The sequence below is a fragment of the Aspergillus clavatus genome, genomic scaffold, assembly GCF_000002715.2.
Source record: "Aspergillus clavatus NRRL 1 1099423829800 genomic scaffold, whole genome shotgun sequence".
In the NCBI taxonomy this organism is placed as follows: Eukaryota; Fungi; Ascomycota; class Eurotiomycetes; order Eurotiales; family Aspergillaceae; genus Aspergillus; species Aspergillus clavatus.
Window position 1 is genome coordinate 974716 of NW_001517099.1, and position 9322 is coordinate 984037.

Consider the following 9322-nt stretch of genomic DNA (forward strand, 5'->3'; position numbering starts at 1 on the left):
CCACTGCCATCATCTTTCTCCGGATTCCCAGCTTCGCTCTCCTGTGCACTCTCATGCGGGCGTGAATCTGCCTCGACAACCTTCCGTTCCCGCCCGTCCACCCCGATTGCGTGCTCCACCCTTGTCAGCAGGAATGACGCCACCTCGGTAGCCATCAGCATCTGCAGCGTGCTGTAATCGCCAGCTGAAGGCTACCCCATTGGAGCGGCGGCACAGCTGCTCGCATCTGCGGGCGATAGTCGGGGGCGCCAGACGTAGATAGCATGGATAATGCTTGGACAAAGTGTGACATCTGCGTGAACATGGTGGTGTAGAGATCAATAATACGAGCGTAGCATGTAGAGATCATCAGGGCTGTAGGGAGATCAATCCGGCCTGGTTGCTGTACTCGACTCCGCGAAGGTTCGGGGTTCAGCTGCTGTGTGTATCCATTATTGGAAGATGTGCCTCTAATATCAGCAGGAGCGCTACCCGAAGAGGATCTGCCTGGTTGGCCCTCGGGCGAAAAGAGCCCGTCTTTTCGAAAAGAAGAACCTGGTGAAGACACAAAGAGGACCGACACGAGCTTGACAACGTCTACAAATCGTTGAGTCTTCTTGAAGATATCGATCAGAGAGTAACTACTGGCGTCAAATTGATCACGGCAGACGCCGTTGCTGCACGCAGCTATCGTTGCAGTAACAGCTGATGGTGACTCAAACATGGAGCCCCAGGGATCAGCGTGAAGTGAATGGCTTAAGTTGAAGAGATCCAGATTCAACGTCGAGAGTTCCCGCGTGACTTCATGTACGGAGTTAGGCAGAGTGGATGCCTAAGCTGCGTTCGACGGTGGCAATGAGGGCGAGACAATGCCAGGGATCTCATTTTGACTCTGATGGTTGTTATCAGCTTGTAAGCCGCCTGTCCCAGGGTGTGATTCGATAGGAGCCCCTGTCAAGAACCCAGTTTCTTCTCCCCAGAATGCAGGGAAAGAATTGTCATCCAGCACAGGGTGAGAGCCACTCAGGCCGAAAATGTCAGTAAAATCCCACACTTGAGCTGAGCTGTCTCCTGTGATTCCCCATGTTCGCTTCGTAGGCTACATCGACTGCCAGCATCTGGTTGAGGAGCATTGTCCTTGTTTTTGTTGATACTTGTGTCTATGGTAGGATCAGCTAATCATGGTCTCAAACTTCACGACCGTGCAGTATCTAGAACAGGGCAAACCAAGGTCATCTAGGTGACAGGGCCGATGACATGTTGCTGGGTCCTGTGGCATCTACTCAACGGGGGTTGTATATGCACTGGTAAACAATCTGCTGGATATCCAGCACTCCCCGTATCATGAACAGAGGATAAGTGACGTTGATGGATGGGAGTACGAACAGATGGATCGATTGCAGATCAGGGAGTAGTGGAGCGGTTTAGACTGTCGTTTAATGTCCCTCCTAGCCTTGAACTACTCTGTAAGCACAATCCCCACCCTGTAAGTTGAGTGCCAAAGCGCCAACAACGAATATCTCAACAACTGGACTCTTCCATACCATGATTAAGCAACTCGGACATGCTTTGAAATGAGTAGCCTTGGCAGGCTTGACATCAAATATATTATCAATGGCCCTGGAGCCAATTTGACGTTAGTCTTCTTCCAGTAAGCCTAGAATATCGACCTTTGCGAAGCAGGGCGTTACTGGGATTACCAAGAAAACCAATATAATGTGGCTGAAAAGCACAGATCTGCCATGGAGTTCTATATTTCTACCACAGAATGAGAGGATGGTATATTATTATGTGTTGACTGGCTTCAGACCCTGCACCTCTCTTCCTCATAAAGTAACATCCAGACAACTCAATGGTTCCATTTCGGAGGCTTCCTACAGAGATCACCCTGCGCAGATACCTCGAAGACAATGCATTGCCTCCCAGCGATTCAGACCCCGTTCCAATCGTTAGAATCCGCGGCTTCCCTACGGCAGGCCATATGCTCAGCAGGCAAAATCCAAACTCCGTCGTCTAGCATGTGCCTGCTTTGACCAATAAATCCACAACATCAGGCAGGCAGAGGAAACCATCCCGCCCAATTGGCAGCTTAAAGCAGCTCCATCGCTGGCTCTAATCCGGTGCACCAGACCCTTCCGGCCAGAAGGTACCCATCACCCCGTCATTCGCGGAATAATAATGGCTGCATCGAGCTTTTCTGGCTCTTCCAGCTGGGTTCCTATGTCTATGAGCTAGCAACCTCCCGCTGGGCCTGGTCATCGAAGAAGATAGATCGGTACACCAGGGAAATGATCGGATGGTCATCTCTGATAGACTGGCGCGTAGACGCGCATCTAGCCATCGCTCAGTGCTTGGAAAGCATCTCGTTTACCCCCTCTTGTGCGGCTAAGCGACGGCTACCCGTGCCTGGTCAATCTTCCGTCACCGGATGATTTGACCATCAACTCCTGCTAGACCTTACCAGCCACCAGTTTGGGTGACCGTGGCAGCGAAGCCGATAGATCCTGGAGAAGAGCGCTGCACCAGGCTGGACTCCAGAGCAGTGGAACGCAAGTCCCTTTAGTTCAACTGAACAAAATTACGCTAATCCCCAACAATCCCCTCTGTGGATGCAATTTTCGGGTCCTCGGCCGACTGTGCATCCCATTCGGGGATATGTGGAGATTCTATAAAATAGAACTGGATATCCTGGAAAACCAGAAAAGGACTGCCCCGGATAGAGATGAAGTACGAGGTATTGAGGAAGAGATCTCCTGGCTGTCGCATACATAGTGTATGATGTAGCAAAGGAAGGGGAAATGATTTGGGGAAATGCTGTTTCCTCTTGATACGGATAGCTACTACCGACACATCAGATATGAATGCACAGAGATTATTTACATGTTCCTTATAGATACATGATCAGGCTGTAATGGAGTGCATTGTCTCTGGCATTGACACATCAAAGCCTGTAATACTGATTACTACTAGCAATGCACGGTAGTAAATAGTCCACAATGGCATACATAGATATCATCCCCAGTACATGCCATGCCATCTATCTCCGAGTCTCATGCAACACATCTAGGACGTGACGCTGAACCTAAGCCAATGGTATTGCACAAAGATGCATAATAAAGGAAAGATATCGTAGAAGGGGATAAAGTCTATACCTGAAAGCCTCTAATGATCCCAAAGACTCCACCGTATCAGCGTACATAGACGAGACTTACAAATCATAGACCAAGCCCTCGGACCAACAGCCACAAGATAATCGGCACAACCACATTATCATTGCATCCGGTAAGAATCGCTTCAGTCGCACTCGTTGCGCTAGCGGCAATAATAGCTTTGAGCACAGTCACAGACCAGAAAAGCGAATCCGACGCGTCCGACCCAATCGTGGGCCACTGTCCCACTGCAAGCCAGATGCGTGCAACCATGAGCCCGCAGAACACGGCAATGGCAAAAGCCAGGCTACCCTCGAGGGATTTCCCGCCACCCCAGAACCATTTGCGGCGACCGAAACGTCGGCCAATCAGGGACGCGGCTGCGTCGCCCATGCCAACGCAGATCACGCCGCTGACCATGCTGATATCCCTCGAAGCGACATCCCAGGTAGCCCAGGGACTGCTCCCTGTCCGCGGAATGTCAGCCAACGAGAGCCAGAGAGGAATGGAGCAGCCGATGAGGAGGAAAATGTGTGAGATGATGACGGGTCCTCGGTGGTCACGACCATCGACGTAGGGCGCTAGAAAATAGGTAAGAGGGCGCGAAATTGGTGGGAGCTGAGAAGCTCGGAAAAGGTCAAGAAGGAGAAAGACCGATAAGACGATTGCGAGCGCCAAAGCACAAAAGGCTGGGTCAATGTAGACAGTCGGAAGAAACATCAGCACCATCATGCCGTGAAAGACTTTGCGTCTGGTATCCACTTCGGCCACGGTGCTCAACTGGAAAACAATAGCCAGACCAGTCAAGAGCACCATGGCGCAATAGGCAGCAATCATGAGGCGCGTATTCGCCTCTCCAAACGTACCTTGGCGCAGGTGCTCAACCCAGCCAAGCGAGCAGAAGGCGTTCAGATCCTCCTCGTCCAGACGAGCGGGAAGAGGAATCCAGTGGTCTAGATTCCACATAAGCACCCAGAACCTGAACCATGATACGTTCCCGAGCAGATATCCAAGTGCCCATCCAAATGGTTCATTGCCCTGCAAAGCTCGTTCACTCACGTATTTCCGAATAGGGCCTAGTATAACGACTGATACGGCAATATAAACATAAAAGGCATATAACCATTTGCGGACTTGAGCCTGGGGTACCGTCAATGAGAGAAAAGAGGAGAGACCCGGGGCCATTGATCGCTTGCGCCTGCCGCTGGGGGTAGTCCGGATGCGCTCTTTGTGCACGACCTCCGTGAAGGTGGAGATCGTGTGCCGCCGACGGTGCGTCACGGTAATGTGCCGCTCAAACACTTCCTCGGTGGATACATTATCAGCAGTAGCAGAGTCCAGTCCTTTGAGTGCCGTCTTGGTCCGGGTTGTGTGCATCGGCTTGCGTGGTTTGAGCAGATGACCCCGAGGGTAATCGCTGTCAGAAATGACCTCTTCCGAGGAAGTAGTTCGACTAAGCTTTTGGCAGAGCTTATGGTCGATCAAATTCAACATATTCTTTGGTGAGCGCGATGACTTGGGAGATCTTCGGAACTTCCATGTCGGGATCCGAGCTAGGGCGACCTCCCATCGAAGCACATGCCGGCATGAGGCGAAGACACAGAGCCCACCGAGCCAGAGAAGTGCTTTCAGAATCTCCGCTTGTGGAGAAGTCGCAAATAAAAACAAATTAATCAAAGCAGTCGTCAAGAGGTGCAATTCCGCTGGAAGGACACTAGAAGTCAACAGAAAATCTAAAGTGGGTATCAATGCTTGGTGCAAAGGAAAAACAAGAGTCAATAGCTCGGAATTAAGGCCACGGAAAGACAAAGGCGTAGGTGTGGTGCCATCTGCAGACCACTGCTCCGAGGCCAAAATGGGTATCAAAGTAATCATCCAATGAGAAATGCTATGGCCATGGACCGATCCATGAAGGGGCACAACCGGGGCAGGTAGAGACGAAAGACTAAGAAGGATGTTCGGGAGGATCAAGGTCGGGGTATGGTGCGATATGGATAAAGAAACAAAGATCGGTATTAGGACTGGATATAGGAGAGAAGCCGGTTCGAATGTTGTAGGTATGGCGAAGGAGGATAGCCTAGACAACCGCAAGCGTCGAGTCTGGTGGAGAGGATATGCGGCATAGAGCGAAGCCACAAGTAGAGCATGAGTGAGGAGTTCTGTATTCCAGTGTGAGCAAACCATGTGAATCATCAACCCCGACACACCACCAGTCAACAAGCACACCTTTCTTCCAAGCCCAGGCAAGACTCCTCGCACTTTCCTGCCACAGCACGGTACCGCCGACAGAGAGAAGCAGCGCAGCCTCCGATAACCTCCGCAGCACCTCAATGCGTCTCTTTTGACGGTTCTGATCTCTGAGGCAATGTATTCCGACTTCCAGCCCCTCACCGGAGCCCCGTCGCGAGCTCTGCGACGTCGACCGTGCGAACGACGGCCACGGTTGCAGTATGGGGGACCACAAATCATTGTCGTCGATGCCGTTCCAGGTCGATCGCAGTCCCTTGCGCAGTCGCACCGGTGGAGCAGGCAAACCTTTTAGGATCCCCGTACTTTCATCGTCCGCCTCGGTCCCGCTGTCGCTAGAGGTTTTTGGCCATTGTGAGGGGTTCTGGGTCGGCCTGTCGCTGTGGTCCCCCGAAAGCGACGGCGAGTCTGCGCAGTGTAGACCTTTCCGGCGGTATGGATGAGGTGACCGTGATAAGTGGCGGAGAGGATTCGCTGTAGGGATTGCGAGATCACTGGTGTCCCGACTGGATACGAACGCTTCTTCCTCCTCTCTCAGCAGGGAGGCCATGGCGCCATGAATAAGTAGTGTTCCGGGGGTCTCTATGAGAGCGAGTACGTCATATCGGGGAGTGTTAGAGGGGTGGAGATGTGGTCACTATGCGTTTCAGGTTTCAACAAATGGGTTCTACCTCAAGCGACGGGGAGATTCTAAGTCAATACTCACGCAAGAGCCCTAGGGATAACAGAATGGCTTGTGGCGGCAGAGGCGATGGCGGCGGATGATGGGGTAGTTGTTCTTGTGCTCAGACGCAAAAAGGCGGAAGAGCTTCGTCTCGCTTATCACATGCTTTTCTCTCTACAAAAAGCCTCAACATCAGCAGACAGGGGAGAGAACATGCCATGGGATGGAGTGACTAGTGTCGTGTCGATTCCCAGGTCATATCATATTTTTTTCTCGCCTGCTCCTAGGTGACTCCCACTATCCGTACATCCAGTCAATTGCGAGAACCGCTCTCCTGTTGGTGCGCCACGCGTTTCTCCCAACAGTTCTTGGCTGTGCCCACTCTACGAATAGAAGAAGAGACGGAAAGATAGGTGCTAGACATCTTTTTCCCTAGCGTCTGAGCATACTTGTCGGCGTTCATGCGACCCAACCACTCTGTCTTGGGAATGTGATCGACCTGCAGCTGGGTATAAGGATAATATCCGAGATCGCGTTTTCCTCGCTTGGTCGACTATTCTGGTCTTCTATACCGAAGAGTTCTGGAAAATGATACCAGCTGCAAGCCTCCGTCCCTTCTGGCCCCATACGGACTCGCAGGGGACGATCTGCCCCGGCCAAGAATCTACAGGTAATGCGGTGGTGGCATAGATAATCGCATGAGCAGAGCCTGGATTTTCCATCTGCGCAGCGAGGATTTGTCGCAAAGTAAACTGCAGGTCGATCTTTGGGTCTATCGCTTTCTCGATCTCGACGCACGTGTAGCGCAGCTTCTCATCTGTGACTGTATCGATCCTGCGCCCGTAGTCCGTGTCTTCAACAGATATGGTCAGGCCGGTGCAACAGTAGCCCAAGCCTTGCCACTCAATATCACTGCCTCGAGGTAATTCTTTGACTTTGACAGCCAGAAAGGGAGGAATCGCTGCATCTGATTGCAGTACGTTGAAATTGGGCAGGGGTGCAGCTGTCTCGCTGGTGGTCTGCTCATGTGCCATGCGTCCGTACTTGATATCCCACGCATCCAGCGCAGACTCCTCTTCTTCGTCTTCGCTGTCTTTTTGTTTGTGAATTGTTTCCCAGAGACGCCAGGCCACTCGGGCTTTAGCATCCATGTTCCCTGTCCCTGTCAAGAATGCCACTGCTCCAAGCCACCAGTCAACTTGCAAAGCGGCGCCAATCCTCCATAAATGCTGTAGAGACAACACAGCCCGTAACGAGTAGTCCGAGGGCCACATTTGCCTCTCCGGGGTTGTTTGATCACGGACGATTTCCATAGAAGCCGGGTCCAAAGGGATCTGTCCTGCAATGTATACCACCCGCTCCGCTCCCCGCATGGGCACCGACATGGCCTGCGAATACGGCCCGATATTGGCTGGCGCCCAGTACGACCGAGACTGGACGTGTAGACCTTGCCGCGACTCTCGGGGTCCCAGGTCAACCGTAAGTGAGACCATGACGTGCACGCCCTCGGGGATTTTATCGCCGCAAGCCACTGTGGCCCTGGCAGGGGGGTTGGGCTTCTTGAAGAGCGATACGTAGGTGGTGTTCATTGATGCGAAATCAGCCATGGAGCGAAGCAGCACTGTCGTAAAGACAATATCCTCTGTGGAGCGAGGGCCCTCAACGCAAGAACGCAGAATCGTCTCGATCTTCCGAACAATCCCCCCCATCTGCTCGGCGGCCCCAGGACCAGCCTCGGGCGCTGTAATGTTGGAGACGTGCCATAGTCCGCCGTCTCTTGCCTGGTAGGGCTCGCATCTGGTCCCCTCAGGGCTCATGGACCGCGCCTGTCCCGTCGCCGTCGCAGTCATCTCTTCCACTTCGCAGCTTCCAGACCCAGACTCAGACAAGATCTCCTCCAGCGCACCAGCAAACCTCTCATCGAGCAACATCGGCCTCCTCACCTCCTCCGGCCCACCCACTCCTCCCTCACCCGCGAGCTTATCCACACACCTCACCCCCTTCAACCGCACATATCCAACCCCTCCCTCCCCAACCCTCTCCTCCCACCCCTCAACCTCAATCCTCCGCTTCCACAACCAACCCGGCCCATCCAGCGCCAAACTCTCGTACTCGCCGCCCTCCCCCAGCACCGCGCCCCGCAGATCCCCCGGCGCCGCAAACCGCCTCATCCCCTTCACAACCCGCCGCCGGACCCCACCATCCAACCCAGCCAAATCCCCCCACAGAAACCCCCAATCCAAGCCCCCAGACGCAACCTTGATGATCCGCGCCTCACACCCACACGCCGCCATATCCTCCAGCAAGCCCGCCTCCGCCACCGCCGCAGACACACCCATCCGCTCCACCGGCGGCGGCAGCTCGGGATACATCCACAGCCACGCAAGCGGGGTAAGCCCCAGCCGGGCCGCGACGTTCTCGATGCGCGTGCGCTGGTACGTGGACAGGATGGCGCCCGCGGAGACAGCATTGGCGTGTGGGTGCGCGGCCTGGATGCGGCGGAGCAGCGGGATCAGGGACTCGGTTTCGTCGGCGGCGGAGGAGCCGCTATCCGCGCCCTTCCCTTCAAACTCAGGGCCAGAGGCGCTGGGTGGCTCGACCTCGGCTTCGGCTTCGGCCATCTGGTCGTCTGCGTCGTGGCGGTAGATGCGGGCGGTATCAACCGCGGCGCCTGTGATGGGGGCGCGGTAGAGCGGGATGCCGAGGGCGGCTTCGTAGAGCGGGATTACGCTGTGGCCGATGGTTTGGTACATGAAGCTGTCGAGATCCTCTTCTTCTTCTTCTTCTTCTCCCTCTTCTTCATTGTCGTTGCCGTTGCCGTCGTCGTCATCGTCTTGTTGATGGCCGTTGCCGGGTTGAGTAGTGCGTCTGTTGGCTCCGCGGGCGTTGGCTCCGCGGGCGTTGGCCGGGTGTAGATTCGCCAGTGCGACGACACGGTGGCCGTTTTTGAGGCAGTGGAGGATGGAGTAGAGCGAGTCCTTCCCGCCTGAGACCAAGGCGATGACGTTGAGGCCTGAGGCGGGGGATGGTGGTGGTGATGGGACAGACATTGATCTATGCTTGTATGCTAGGTCATATGCTCTTTTGTCCCGCTTGGGTGGGTTGACGAGGGGTTGATTCTGGTTGGGCCTGGGTGGATTAAGAGGTGGTTTTGTCTGGAATTTATGTCTCCTGGTTTATTCTAGCTGGGTGTCGATGGTTTAAGCTTAAGGAATGTCCTGTGTTGATGCGATCATTTCTTATCCACGAGGTTGAAGCTGCGATTACTTCGATTGTATGAAGT

The 9322-nt window shown here is 53.9% G+C and overlaps 2 protein-coding genes across 2 annotated transcripts, besides 3 other annotated features; both read right to left on the minus strand.

Annotated features, from left to right (window-relative positions):
* Window positions 1–3194: 3194 nt before the first annotated feature.
* ACLA_048420 (putative phosphatidate cytidylyltransferase) lies at window positions 3195–5925 on the minus strand (the record flags this gene model as incomplete). Its single annotated transcript, XM_001271797.1, has 2 exons — window positions 3195–5287; window positions 5355–5925. 2 exons carry the CDS (start codon window positions 5923–5925, stop codon window positions 3195–3197), a joined length of 2664 nt encoding a protein of 887 aa, XP_001271798.1.
* A 680-nt stretch (window positions 5926–6605) lies between these two features.
* Window positions 6606–9089, minus strand: ACLA_048430 (diphthine--ammonia ligase family protein; the record flags this gene model as incomplete). Its single annotated transcript, XM_001271798.1, has 1 exon — window positions 6606–9089. One exon carries the CDS (start codon window positions 9087–9089, stop codon window positions 6606–6608), a length of 2484 nt encoding a protein of 827 aa, XP_001271799.1.
* Window positions 8806–8840: a microsatellite.
* Window positions 8842–8873: a microsatellite.
* Window positions 8910–8944: a microsatellite.
* Window positions 9090–9322: the final 233 nt, after the last annotated feature.